This window comes from Emys orbicularis, chromosome 7, assembly GCF_028017835.1.
Source record: "Emys orbicularis isolate rEmyOrb1 chromosome 7, rEmyOrb1.hap1, whole genome shotgun sequence".
NCBI classification, from domain to species: domain Eukaryota; kingdom Metazoa; phylum Chordata; order Testudines; family Emydidae; genus Emys; species Emys orbicularis.
Genome location: NC_088689.1, coordinates 32,236,266 through 32,251,419, shown reverse-complemented (window position 1 = coordinate 32,251,419; position 15,154 = coordinate 32,236,266). Strand labels below are relative to the sequence as shown.

At 45.1% G+C, this 15,154-nt stretch overlaps 1 protein-coding gene across 1 annotated transcript; it reads right to left on the bottom strand.

The window, feature by feature from the left end:
• Positions 1-8,730: 8,730 nt before the first annotated feature.
• On the bottom strand, positions 8,731-14,927 carry HHEX (hematopoietically expressed homeobox). Its single transcript, XM_065407878.1, has 4 exons — positions 14,537-14,927; positions 12,283-12,461; positions 11,804-11,854; positions 8,731-9,983 (listed from the first exon to the last, which is right to left on the bottom strand). Exons 1-4 carry the CDS (start codon positions 14,925-14,927, stop codon positions 9,750-9,752), a joined length of 855 nt encoding a protein of 284 aa, XP_065263950.1. The 3' UTR covers positions 8,731-9,749.
• Positions 14,928-15,154: the final 227 nt, after the last annotated feature.

Genomic DNA, 15,154 nt, shown 5'->3' with positions numbered 1-15,154 from the left:
ATTGATGTTTGTCCGGACAGAGGAGTCCTTCACAAACCTATTATTTGCTGCGATGCACGACTTGGTCCAATGCTGAATAACCGAGCTGGGCTCAGAAGTGCTCTGTTGGGGATAGCACCCTTCCCCCAGTACGAGGAGACAGCCGAGCTGCTGCTCACTGTTACGACTGCAGGTTCAGCTTCCTTGGCAACCGATTCCGTCTACCTGCTGGGTGTGGCTTTGGCCAATAGAGTAACATGTTCACGATTCTTCCTCCAAATCGTTCTAACAGTGCTTTATATGATGCCCAGATCAGTTCCGCCCTACAGCAAGCAAGGCTTGTGGAGACCCCTAGACAACCTCCCTGCATCCTGCCTCAAGCCCTGGGCACGAGAGAGTAGCGCTTCTCTGTTGCCTGTCAGACTTTCAATACCCAGGAGAAAGATGGGACTTGCCCGTGCTTTGTCTAACCTTATTATTTTTTCCCTAAGAGACCTGGTAATAAAGACTATTACTAATCACACCTGTCCCAACTGCTTCTTGTCTGAGGAGACCTGTGCTAAAATTGGAGCCCTGTTGGTTGGGCTAGAAGCCTTGCACCTCTTGCATAAAAAAGGAAGTGGCAGATTGGTGTAAGCAAAGGGGAAGAGGTGGGTGGTTTGTTTTTTTAAACCTATTTTCCTCAGCCCAGTAACTACACAAAGTTTTTCTGATCGTTTAGAATACTGTCATATGGCGTAGGGCAAAAATCTGACCTATTCTAAAGTGCTTGTAATCAAGTGTGGATGTTCCTCAGGAGGAGAACTCGAACAGAATGTCTAGAATGGGATAAACGGTGGGTTTTAGAAATGTGTTAGCTAACATGGTTTCACTAGCACATTTTAAAACCCTCTGTAACTAGGACAGTTGTATTCTAAAAAATCTTACCTAACAGATATCAGCTAACTCCCTGAAAAATCCAGTTATCCTAGTCTAGACAAACCCTAACGCCTAACCTTTTAAATGAGTGCTCATGGAAGGTGCTGAAGTGACAGCCCTAGACAATTATAAAATACAAAGAGCGGTACGAGCTTCTCCCCCTTGACCGATCAACGTTCTTAATGTCAGACCTGTACGGAAAACCTCTACAGTCCTGTCTAGACTAGGAGACAAGGTCCTTTTTACCAATGTGTTCAATAAGAGAAGAAGGAACCATGAAGGTCTCCTCAGCCATCTCTAGACTAAAAGGGGATGTAATGAATGTTTAAGAGAGACCTTAATTATGTGCACTAAGATTTAGGGGGGAAATCTGTCCAGACAGATTCAGGACAAAGGCATTTCTAATATAAAACATAACAACTTACTACATCAGCTGAAAAATAAAGATGCCCCACTTGCCATGATATATACAGCTGGTGTTTATTCATTAAGGACTTGACTCTACCCCAGTTTGTAAATCGGGAGTAATTCCGTCCAAATCAATGGATTACACCAGAGTAAAACTGGTGTGAGTGAGACCAGAATCAATAGTTAATGTACATCCAGGAAACAGATACCCATGGGGAATTCCTGCCATCCTGCCCAAAGCTCGAAGACATACATGGACTTCCCAAGAGCTGCTGCTATTGCCAGACACGAACTCTTCCTTAGATACTGTAATAATTCAAAAACAGGTTCTGCGTCCCTGGAATAACAAGAGGCTTACGTGGAGTGGTACCTTATTACTCCTAGTGAGGATGGGAGAATCGGACCTCTGAGCCGTACTTTGCTTCCTTGTTCAGTTTTGTTATAAAACTGTTATTAGAAGTGATAAATTGTTCCTGCGTTTGCTGGCTTGCCAGCTCATAAAATCAATGCATACAGGCACAGAACAAACCGGTTGGCTGCTAGGGAACGTGCATGTTCCAAATACAGAGTAAAACTGTGGTTCAAGAAAATAAAACCGAGTGTCCAGAATAACTGGCCTGGGGAGCATGTAAAGCAGCCGGCCAGGAGGACCCCGTTGGAGTTCTGCACTCCCAAAGCTGTAGGGTGTTTTCCCCTTCCATAGATTAAGAGGGGGTGCGCGGTGTATAAACAGAATCTGGTGTCCTCTTGTGCTGAAAGCTGGACAGATTTGTCACTCCTTTGAAAGTGCATGATTGTATTTTCACCACGAGGGACGCCTGTTGCTGGGAGATCGTGCAGTCTCCATGATACCACCTTCTTGCCAAGTGAAATAATGAAAAATCCCCCAAACTTCCTTGTCAGGTAGTTGGGTTGGACTGGCTGAGAATACTATACACCGTTTGCAATCTTTAAAAGTGAGTGTTGTTTAAGGAGTCAAAGTACACTATCCAGCAAGATCAATATCCTATTAGGCTAGAAAGAGTTCTGAATATCAAAGGACAACGAACCTAATGACTAAAAATATAAGTACCTGACCGAGAGGATTAATCACACACTGTCATGGTGAAATTGGTGCAATTCTTCCAATGATTAACGTTTTGCTTACAAAAATGTGCTTTTGTTTGTTTTCCTGCTAAATGATAACCGTTTTCAAGTTGAATCTCCTGATAAAAGAGTCGAAAACAAGACAAGAGTTGTGTTGTAAAGGTCATACGTGCTGATTCAACATGAAATAGCCAACATGCAAACAAATAAAAAAAAGTATGTGGACAGTAAGGGACTCAGATATTAACAAAAGATGTAAGGTGTTTTTACCCAAAGAGAAAGATTAAATATAGATGAGATTGCTCAAATAACGCAGTTTGTTAACAAATGCAATTCCTGTTGCTAATCTCCAGTTTAGAGAGTTATGTTAGACAAATCTGCGGTGAATTGTCTGGATATAAATTTAGGAAACTGTCTTTTAAATGTAGGGAGGCAGGTGGGTGAGGAAAAATCTTTTATTGCACTAGCTTCTGTTGCTCTGAAAGAGACACTCTTTCAAACTACACAGGTCTGCATGTAGAAACTGTTGCCCTAGTGACTAACATTTTAACTCATTTTAATTGCACTTGACATTTTAGCAGAATGTTTTTATCTCCTGGAATTTGTAAACCATCTATTTGTAACGTTATTGTAACTCCCACCCTTCCAAAGATATTGAATGGCACACGGTGGGTCTAAGCAGGACATATTTAAATCCAAGTGCGGGTAATAACTGTATTGCCACCTGCTCAGAAATGTCTGACCTATCCGTACATGACTGACCAACTTCGGATTATAACTATCAGCACTGCTTTCGCTAAATAGATTGTATGAAACAGCAGATATATGCGGCATCACATTTCACGATTATCACTTAGAAAATGTCTTTAACCCAATGTATCGCCTCACCTCCCACAAGGCTGCTATTTACCGAGTCCAGTTTTCTGTTATAAAAATGTACCGTGTCTGTTGAGAATAATGTGACACAGCCTAGTGCAAAACACTGTCACAGCACAGCTCGGAGATCCCCGGTCGTTTGCATTTACACACTCGGGCGGGCTGCGTGTCAACATCTAGCAGGGTAAATCTGTGCAGGGTTTTCAAGCACCAAGCCCGCTCGAGGTTGGTTTAACTCAGTCAGTGCTTTCGCTGCTTTCTCGAGAGACAGTTCGTTTGAAAAACCCGCATTCCTGCTTCTGGACCGGATCCTGCAGCCTTTACTGGCATCGAAATTCTGTCTTTATGGGCTGCAAGATCGGGTCACTTGGACACCCCAGGAAAATACAGTAACACAATTAATGTGCTCAATAAATGAAGTCAAACTTCGTGCTTCGCTGTGATGTGTTCTCGACTGGGCCAAGACATCCAAAATAAGCCCTTGCACAATGTCCTTATATCAGAATAGGGTGGCCACTACCTCAGCTCTAGCGTTACAAACTGATCGGTCTGTCGTTTGTTTCCATTTATCTAGCAATCAAACTGAGGACTGTATTTAAATATGATGCAGAAATTTTGACAGAGGCAAGAAGGAACTACAGTATTTGTCCCTGCTTGAATGAATTCCGACTATATAGCGGAAACCTGGATATTTTGTAATCACTCTCTGCTATAAGGATAATGTGGAGCTTCTGATTACAAACATTGAATCTATCTCCCCTTGTAAGTATTTTCACACTTGCTTCTTATCAAACTGTCTGTACTGAGCCATCTTGATTATCACTTCAAAAGTTTTTTTTCTCTTACTTAATTGGCCTCTCAGAGTTGGTAAGACAACTCCCACCTGTTCATGCTCTCTGTATGTGTGTGTATATATATCTCCTCAATATATGGTTCACTCTATATGCATCCGAAGAAGTGGGTTGTAGCCCACGAAAGCTTATGCTCTAATAAATTTGTTAGTCTCTAAGGTGCCACAAGTACTCCTGTTATTTCTTCTGATTACAGTGTACCATGACTATGTCTCATAGACACGCGTTAGATGGCTAAAGGCACAGTCAGGGACATTTGTCACTGAAAAGCGATCACATATACCACTGGAGGATTTCCCATCTCAGTACTGCTTTCTTTGCTGCATTAAACTATCGGGAAAGTGCGTAACTCTTCTGTTGCAAAGTGTATTCAGGGATTTTAACATTCACCTCTACCTGGCAGCACTGCCGTTATGTTGTATTTTATCTTTTTATGTTCTTAAAAACCAGCAGAAACCATGTGCAAATAAAGGTACATTTAGCTCATTGCTGGAAAGAAAGAAAGAAAGAAAGAAAGAAAGAAAGAAAGAAAGAAAGAAAGAAAGAAAGAAAGAAAGAAAGAAAGAAAGAAAGAAAGAAAGAAAGAAAGCTTTCTGGATACATAGAAAAATATTTATGTTTTAAAATTCCCCGCTGTAGTTTCCGAGGATGTAGAAATAGGTGCTATAGGAACTTGCATATTTCTTTAACGATTTACACTAAAACCTCCTTATTCAGATTCCATTTGGATGAACAACTTTAAAAAAATCAAAAACAAGTAAATTTAAGCAGACAAATGAATCCGTTTTGCTCAAAGCATTAATCTGTTTAGATGTTATGTTACAGATCGGTGTCTGATAAATCTGCTGCACGGGTTTATGCTGTCTCCAGTAAAACAACAACCTATCCCTGGAAAAGTCTTTGCCTCGCATTAAAAGCCTCTATGCCAGGGAACTTCTAACTGAACAGGAAGGTGTGGCGCTAATAGGGTGGCTTATTGTAGAGCGAAAATGTGGGCTCCGAGCTAATCGCCCAAAGGCTGGAGCGTGCCCAAAATCTCCGAGACGTTTGGGATAAGCCGCTGCATCGGCTGCTCTCCTTCTGGCTTGTATTCTGTAGCCTTTAGCAGCCTTGCTTCCTCGCTGCTCAGCTCCTGGGGTAAGTAGCTGATTTCTTGATGTTGACTGATTTGGTTTCTGTACGGAGGAAATACACTGGATTCGGCTGTTCAATTTGTATTATGGGTACAGATCTCAAACCCGAGAGGATCTTGCAGAAATGTAATTCCCCAGGCATGTCACATCATGGCTTAGCCCTGTGTGAAGGCTTACAGGAGGTATTACACGGACAAAATAAATGGAAACCTCTGTTTGTCTCTATAGCCAACCCGTATTTGCCATAGCAAAGCTCTGTTACTAAACGTAGCTCTGGTTGATGTATGCTGTGCCCACGCACCGGGATAAAAGCGGTTAAAGGTGTTTAGACTCTTGGTATAATCAGGTTACAAAGATAAAATTCATTCATTGGGGGCTTTCGAAAGGTGGCATAAATTACGCAGCATAAACTGGCATTCAGGAGGTGAGCAAAACAGGAGCAGCCTACAAGCAGAGGCGAATGTAGCAAACCACTGAATTTCACCAAGAGATGTCCATAGATTTCCACCCCCTGAAGTTGGCCCACTAAAATTCTGCTCTCAGTTATGTGCAGCACTAATGAATTCAGTGGGGAAGGTGTGAAGGTTTTTGGGTGCGGAGCAGAATTTGGCCCACTGAGGACACCTAAAGAACTAATAAAGGCTGTAAAGGAACTGTGCATTTCAATCCTGAAATAAATCAAAGTGCTAAGTTCAAGACATACCTCTTGGAAGAGTTCCACTGAACTCTAGCAAAGTAGAGTAGGAGCCTATAATAATCCATTCTGTCCCATTCTTTCTGTTTTACAAGAATAGATTCGCTGGTTGTCCCAGTGCTACATGAAGCTGTACTGGAATCAGGCCACAGTCTGTTGTCTAGTATCAGAGGGGTAGCCGTGTTAGTCTGAATCTGTAAAAAGCAACAGAGGGTCCTGTGGCACCTTTAAGACTAACAGAAGTATTGGAGCATAAGCTTTCGTGGGTGAATGCCCACTTCATCAGACGCAAGTCTCTTACCCTGGTGTAAATCAATACGTCTATTGATTTAAGTGGAGTTACACCGGATTTACACCAGCATAAGTGGGATCATAACCTGGCTCGTTATGTCGAGCCACAAACACACAGCAGCTGTTTCTAAAGAGAGAAATATTTGGACACCCTTGCTTAGATGCTACGGTGATGGTCACAAGAGAAAACCCTAATATAAGGTAGGACTCCCCTGGCTTTATGTCTAGAGGCACAGTCTGCCCACGGTGAAGACTAACAGCATCTGGAATTATCTCCTGGGGATTCTAGTCCCTCAGTACTTTACACAGGGAAAGTCCCACTGACTTCTGTGGGCGTTTCGCCTGAGCAAGGCTAGAGAGATCCAGCCGCTGGAGTCTGGGAAACACACAGAGAGAAGTCCTTTCTCCCAGCCGCAGCCCCTGCGCTATCACTGGTTTGCGCTAAAGGAAGAAAAGGACAAATCTGCAGCCTACAACAACCCTGTATTCTCTTAATACAAATTACTTCTGGGAAAGGCTTTTGTTTTCAGAGGTAATTTCCTTTCTGGTGTTGCACAGCTGTAGAGAAAACAATCCCTCCCACGTACACTCTCACACACATGCACCCCCCACGGAAAATAGGTCTGATTCCAATCCTGGCCCCTAATCGTACTGTGGGGCTGCCAAGGTAAAAGAATGTTTACTAGGCAGCCTCCATGTAATTGCAGAAGGGAGGGAAACTGCCCCGGACATGTCCCAACACACATATAAACAGGACTGAAGTGTTAACCAAAGGTAACTGGGAGTTCGCAGGAGCGGGGATTTATATAGCAGGCTCCTTGAAAACAGGCAAGATGCCGCACTGGGGAGTGTTTATATTCAGTGCAAAGTATTGCACCCGCATACCTGCGCACCCAGAACTCCCACTGAAGTAAATAAAGCAGGAACGGGCCCCTCTCTGATGAGACTTACGGAACTAGGGCAGGCAGAAAGCACAGAGCTTCATCCTGTTCCCATCTTTCTCAGGGCACAGGGCACTTTCTACTTTCTTATACCGGAGAAGGTCTCCCCAATGGTGGCCCTTTCGGAAATTCCCCTTCTCACCACAAGAAGGTAACTAGTGCAAAGGGCCAGATTCTGCCGGCTGTAGTCCGACAACTGGGAGATTCCCTGGGGAACACAGTTGTTTGCATAGTAAGAGTCTTAACTGAGCCCGAAAAGACCTTCACAGCTGCCATTTCTTCCTCAGCTCTGCCTTTGCCTCTGGCAGTAGCCCTGTGCCACTGCCGATACATTCAGAATCCTGTCTGGAGAAAACACCTCCAGGTTGGGTTCCTGGCAACATTTCAGCCCCCACAACACGTCCCACCACAAACCCATGAACCCCTGCAGTGACCCTCATTAGCAGCCAGTTTGGCTGTCTCCGCCAGCCACCCACGCGTGCTAACTAGGGCTCAGTCGGCTTGAGGAACCAGCAGGATGCCCAGTCGTTAGCAACCCTTCTTCACAAACCTATTTCCACGAGTTCTTTTGGATCCTCCTGCTCAGGGTCACTTGCTGAGGAGAAACCCCCGAGGCCTGACCCAGGGGCTTACCGCAGACTTTTGTCTGTAGGGCAGGGGTAGAGAGCGATCCTACTCCAGATCCTCGGAATAGAATGGAGATAATAATAGGAGCAATAACACATCACTTAATATAGAGGAGGCACAAAGCTGTAGAGTTTGGTGTAAGAAAGACACCGGCTGGGGAATGCGCGACTCTCTCAAATGTGGCAGGCATTATTATATTTTATTGACGATTATCATTATTGTCCTTGAGCCTAACCCTCTCCCATCCTCGTTTCCTCCCGGCAGCTTACTGTCTTCTCTCCCCTTTATTCCCTGGGGCTCCTGTTCCCAGAAGACTCGCCTGATTTCGGAGAATGGCGGCTAGGATAAATAACCATTATTGACTCAGGCAGGTCAACGGCAGCCAGAGCTGGGCAGCGCCAGGGAAATCAATACCCCCCTCCCCAGGGAGCCACAAAGGTTTTCATTTTTAATCCACCCCACGTCCACTTTGATTTAAGTTTCCCTTTTTCTTCCTCTCTCCAAATACTTGGATCACTTAAGAGCTCCCTGTAAAACTTTACAACAGGACTGACACTTCAAAACCGCCCCCTTCTCTCGGTGGCTAATATTCCACCTCGCTCTGTATTCCGATGGGCAGGGGGCATGGTATTTTTTACAGACTGTATCAAACACGAGGGCGGAGCTGCAGGCTGTAAGAGAAAAGCAATCCCAAATTCAACCGAGAAGTTCTGAGCATGGAGCTGCTCAGAATCCTCTAAAGCCATGAAGTCAGTTTCACGACCCATCCCACCAATAAACTCAGAAGGAAACTTGCTCCCCCCCCCCCCCCAGTTGTATGATAGGCTGGAAATGGAGTTGGTTAAAGGCTTTTTGGAAAAGACATAAATTCTATTGCAAACATGCATGTTTCAAAGAAGTGACTGTCCAATATCTCGGGTGGTCCAGAGTTCAGTTTTATTTCACAGACAAGTTCTTCAACAAAAATTTAAATACCAGTTTGGGGCTTTTTTTTAAACAATAAACAAATATGTACAAAATATGAACAATTTGAGGTATAAAACCGCAAGATTTGTAAAGCAAAGGAATATATACAGAGGCAGATATGTATACAATAGGCATTAACTTCTCATGCCTACCTTACCATCCAGCAGCTGGTGTCAGTTTTTCTCCTACAGTAGGGCCCTATCATTTGTCACATTTTCTTGTGAAACAGAGGAAGTAAACTATAAATCAGGCAAAACCAGCTTGATAGATTTTAATCAAAAATATTTCTCCTACAAATAGAATCAGACAGATTGCAAGGCAACATCTCCAGGGACCCCGAATTCAAAAGGGCACTGTATATGAATTGTGTGTAATATAAAAGTAAAAATCAGCTTTTACAAATGACCTGTAGCATAAATAGAATAATGTCTTGAAGAAAAGCACCATATGCGTCATGAGAGGGAAGGTATAAGGCACTTGATGAGAATTATCAAATCCCTCTCCATTTCATTAAATATATTCCTTTGATAGGAAAGGAGACTTTTGAAAGACAGTCTATTCTTTTAAGCTACATTTTGTATATACATAAAAGGTCATAGCCCTGCAGTTCACTCTCACTTCCCAGTTGAAGTTGAAATAAATGGGAGTTCTGCCTGACTGCATAAAGATGGCTGGATCAGACCCAAGTCAGTAAAGACAGGACATAGTATTATTATATTTCAGTTAGAACATTAATCAATGTACAAGTATATCTTACAAATTAAATACAAAACATGGACCTGTTCCTTTATCCAAAATAAAGATCTGCCCATGAATCAACTGTCTGCACAAAATAGTTTGGTTTTAGATTTACAAAACTAGGTTAAGTGGTTGTCTCTGACAAATGGTGGAAGTTTTCTTCTGTAGCAAAACATTCTTTACAAGCCAGCTCCTATTAAAGTGCAAGCTGAATTAGGGTCCATTCTTAAAAGTGGAGCCATTAGTGGGTAGAATTATAATAGCCTTTATCACCTTCAATGTCCACTTCTTGATCGGAATCATCTGAGATTTCTGACTCAAGGTCCTCCTGAGAGACTGGTGAGGGGGTGTACTGAGACCCATCCAGAGAGACTTCTTTATTCTTCTGCTCAGGGGTCAGACAGCTCTCTTGCCTTTTATCACAGTGGCTATCCACACTTTCAGTTTCTTCTTTTTTGCTGCCTTGAGGGTTCTCCTAAAATTAATCAGTAAACAACTAGCTTGACATTGAAATATAGCCAACAGAATCAGAACACCCGTGAGTCAAGGCAATGTTGTGAGGCAAAATGAATTGTTTGAGGGGGTTAGTTCTAAGCCTACGATTCTGGGGCATTTTCAGGCGGTCTGGGCTGTTTCGATTCAATGCGCTGGTCTGCTTGTTAAATGCTTATGGAAATGGATGTGTACAGCTGTGAGCACTTCTTCCTTATAAAAGTGTCCCACTGAGCAGATGGGATTAAAGGACCATTAAGGAAGGAGGAACTGTGCTTGCACCAAAATGAGACGGGACAGGACAGCTAAGAGGCATCACAAACATAAGGGATCCATATGGGCTTGTTCCCGCTCCCACTGAAGTCACTGGCAGTTTTGTCATGGGCTCAATAGCACCAGGCTCCCAGGCAATATCATCATCATCATCTCAAATACCTCCCAGCAAGAACCTTGATCCAAGAGCATTTTGAAAGTGATTTTGTTCTCAGAAAATAAACCGCAAAAACTGACCAGCTGCTTCTTTCTGGACCGGATCATCCTTTCATTGAAACCAATGCCAAAACTGCCTTTGGCTTCAATGGGAGGCAGAACCAAGGCCCTTCATGTCATAGGAAAGAAATGAGAAAATTACCAACCATCAAGTTGTCCTAAGCCTAAAACCAGACATTAAAAATGCTAATTTCAAAATGATTCAGGAGGCATGAAGCTTTCTAGAGCAAAGAGAAGGCATAGGTGGAAATGTACCTGGGATATGGACCTGACTGACTAAAAAGGAGGCAGTGACTTAAAATGTCCCAGATTCCAAGCCATGTCTCAGGATATTTTAGAGCAGGAATCAGCCCATTGTATGTTTCTCAGGGAAAATGACTCCCTTGAAAGTAATTATTTCTATAGCAATAAGTACAGCTCTACATAAACCTAGAGTTATTAATAAAAGTAGACTGAGGAACAGGTGAAACCGGAAAATGTTCATATAGTAAACATAGTCAACAACTTCACACTGCTGTTAATCTTTGTTTTTCATTAACATATAATTCCCCCCCCCCCGAATTACTGATGAAAAATAGTAAGATTTAAAACAAATCTTCACTTTGTGTTTATTGGAGGATTAGACTGAACACGATGTTGGAATTTTTAATCTTTTTCATTTCTACATAATTTTTAAAGCCCTTTATCAGGTACCTCGATGGGAGCTTAACCAGATAAAAAAAACAGTACGATCAGGTAAATAATGATTTACTGATATGTATACACTTTATTTGAGGGAAAGTATTATAATTTCCAGTCTAATGGGCTGTAAGTGACTGACCCTAAACTAAATGAACTCACAAGCTAATTATTTTTCCCTCGGGCTCAAAACAATAAACAGGCTTTTGTATATTTATTTTCCAGACTTTATATAATAAATCTGCCTGTACTTGCTATAAATGTGTAATTAAAAGGACTAGTAAATATTCTCCCAAAGACAACTGCCTAAGCAATTTACTGACAATTACTTATCTTCTCTGCGTTAATTAGATAAACAACATATGGGTTTACAAAACAATTAGTGTGGAGTTTTAATAGGCAGTGTGTGAAAACCCAGGCATAATTGATATAGGAACTACATTAGGAGCTTTTAACATTAGTGCTGCCTGAACGAGCCATCCTGGATTCCAGCATGACTATTTGCCTTTTTAATCAAGGTGAAGAGGTTAAACAGCCTTTCAAATGACTTTTGCATACAAGCTGGAATAGGCGATCACGTTCTACGATAAGATTATTAAAATACTTATTTCTATAGAAACAGAAACATCCCAGTACCTGCTTTAGGCGCCTCCATTTAGCTCTGCGATTCTGAAACCAAGTTTTGACCTAAAAAGAACAGAAAAGGGCACAACGTTGTCCCCCATTCGGTATATCCCGGGCTCAGCTTAAAACAAAGTCCATTTGCTCGGGTGGGATGAAAAAAGGGGAAAAAGAAAAAATAAGCAGCAAAAAGCGGGCTGCTCAGCGACCCCAGTGTAAACGCGGAGAACGTCTGAGTCACTCCTGATTTCAACCCCGGCCACTGAGAGCCGAATTTAGCCCCAGGAGAAACTCAAACCCGCGGAACATGCAGGGATTTACACGCACCTGTCTGGTTGACAGAGCGGTCAAGGAGAGCGCTCGTTCGGGAGTTATGGGGAGTTATGGCCTTGGCTCCCAAAGGCGCAGGACACCCCATGTGTATCCTGTGGGGCCTACGCGCGTCAGCCCTGTACTGTGCTCCCACGTGCGTGGGGGGATTTGCTTGGCCTCACCTGCCTCTCGCTCAGCTGGAGCATCTTGGCCAGTCGCTTTCTTTCCGGCGGCGAGAGATACTTTTGGGTCTCAAACTTCTTCTCCAGCTCGATGGTCTGGTCATTGGAGAAGCGAACTTGGCCCCCTTTCCTCTTGTGCAGCGGCCGCTGGATGAAGGGACTCCAGAGCAAGGGCTTCCCTTCAAAAGAGACACAATCCCGGCACGTTAGTGGCAGACAGTAGCTGTGGCGCTGGGGCTTGTCTCTCACGCGGCTTGGGGCTGGGCTCCAGTCCCGGGGCTTACGCCCGCCCTGCAGAGAAACTTGGCCCTAGGAGCAGCTGCACCGGAGGGTCCTAGGGTAACAGAGGGGGAGGCGTTCGCTGTGGGTGCCGCACACACATTGCTGCTTCTTTGTGATACCCGGGGCCCTTTACTGTAATAGAAACACTCGCTTCCCAAATGGGAAGTCGGTGCGTTTCCCCACTGGTCAGAACTTATTGCACAGCAGACCCTTTGCACTGTGTGTACCCTCCCTCGCCAGAAGGACCACAAGTGCTGGGCGCAGTGTGACTTTGAGGCGCTTTGCTTTCAGTGCACGCTGACTTTTCAGCCTTAGCTTGATCTTTCGCCTCTGATTTTTACATCAGTCGAGCAGAGGAGACCAGTTAAAGCCACCCTAAGGGCTATGGCAACATTTCCGTCAATGTGTTTCCTGTTGGTCTATCTCGCAAAGAAAAGAGAGAGAGAGAAAAAAACTTTGCTTCCTTCTGCTCTTTCACTGTAATAACCCAAAGAAACTACCTTGCCTTCTTTGTGCAAATGTTTGCCCGCATGCTGAGCGCATGCCTTACTGAAGTACTCACTATCTCGAGTCTGTCAATGGTTTGTGCTAGAAAGTACAGGGGAGTGTACTTCACCTTCCACACGGGTTGGCAGCATTTCTTTGGAAATACCTAACGTGGAATCTATCACTGTATCTGTATTTTGTATATCCATATTAATCACACCGACTATGCTGTAGCTAAATACCAAATGCTAGTAGGTGAGTTGGAGACCCCCAAGGGGCATAGGCAATTGGTGGTTAATTACTTAACATTAGCAATCGAAATGTAGCTATTGGGTCTGATGGTCGTATGCAATGTATATGGAAGGAGGTGCAGGAATCCACACTTAATTACATCAAACCAAATAAAACAAGTTGCAGTGGCCTCTGGTCCAGCAACTCTCCAGTTAGAGCCTTTGAGTCACTGTTTGCCTTTCTGTCTGTACCCTTTGAAATGCAGCATTGTTTTTCAAGATTTTGCTTGCGTCAGGCTTTAGTAATTCTGGTGCAAAACAGACTCAAAAAATAGGAAGCAACTGGTTATTTTAGCTGTCATAAAGTCACATCCCACACAGAGGAAATGAACAATATCAGAAAAACGGATCCCGGCTATCAGAAGTCGAGTGTTTCCTGAATTTGTCTGTATTGAGGATGTCGATAAAATAATCAGCAGTGTGCACGACTCCCGGGGAAGAGCCTGCTTCAGGCAGCCAGGAAAACACTTAACAGCTTCTGAAACCAGATTTACTCCTATCGAGAGCTCAAGATTTCCTGTATGAACGGAAAGGGTCAGCCTCTTTCACTGCACAAATTTGGTGAGTCAGGTCCAGTTTTGCAATCACTAAGAACAAGTGCTGCCGCTATCAGAGCGCTGAGCCGGCTGAGGCTGGGCTCAGCCCCCAAGGGATTGAAGATCTCAGCCTTGCTGAGCGGGGTAGAGCAGGGACCGTCCTGGGGGTTGCAACAGAAGAGTAACAGGGCCTGATTCTGATCTGACTTATTGAGGGGGTGCACTAGTGCGCCTGAGTTACTCGGGTCCCAGTGAGATCAGAATCAGCAGCCAAGCGTTTTAAGTCATCTGCAGGCAAAGACTCAGATCTGAAATACGATTTTTCACTACAATTAAAACTCTCCACTAAAACCACACGCGACATTACTAAGGACACTCAGAGTCACTTGGTTGAAGGAAAACAAATCTGAGTCACCAGCGGGCGGGCGCTGCGGTCTGGTTCCAAACGCGAGAGCTCAGCGCTTCTCAGTTTACTGTAAATCAGACTGAGGCCAGAGAGAGTTTCAATGACTTTCAATTGCAGCCCCCAGCAGCAGAAATGCAGAAGCACCGCCAGCCCTGCTGGGACCCAACCGCGCGGGGACCCAGTGCAGGGCGAGGCGAGGAGCCAGGAGGGGAGAGAAGCTGGGGGAGGAGGGAGAGGGGAGCGGCGTTGCTTACCCAGGGGGTCGTGCCGGATCAGAGCGTGCGTGTAGTCGTTCACGGTCCGGGGGAAAGGATACAGGGGGCCGGCGTAGGTGCTGCCGCCGTAGGTAGCAGCCAGGGCAGGATGGTGGGAGAAGGCCGGGTGGATCGGGGTCGGCTCGTAGATGGGGGTCCTGTAGGTGGACACCAGGCTGGTGAAGGAGGAGTTGGGAGACGGCAGAGTCGGCGGCGCCGGCGAGGGCAGGGGGTGCGGCGCGGGGGGCGCGCCGGCCCCTCTGCCCAGGATGTCCTCGATGTAGAAGGGCGTGGGGTGCACGGGCTGCAGCAGCGGGGTGGGCGCGTAGAGCGGCACGCTCACCCCCATGGCCGCGGCGGCCGGGGCAGAGGCCGGGTGCTGGTACTGCATGGCTCCGCCGCGCTCGGCGCTCCCCTCCCTTCCCCCTCAGGCCGCGCTGCCTCGCCCGGCGCAGAGACACGCGCCCCCCAGCAGCAACCCGCCCGAAAGCAGCCCCAGCCTCAGGGCTGATGCCTGCACCGCAGCAGCGAATTTCTCCGGGCTCAGATTACCCTTCAATAGGTTTCTATTGGCGCTGGGCGGCGCCGCCCGGGCTCTGTCCCCTTCCTGCCAGTGCT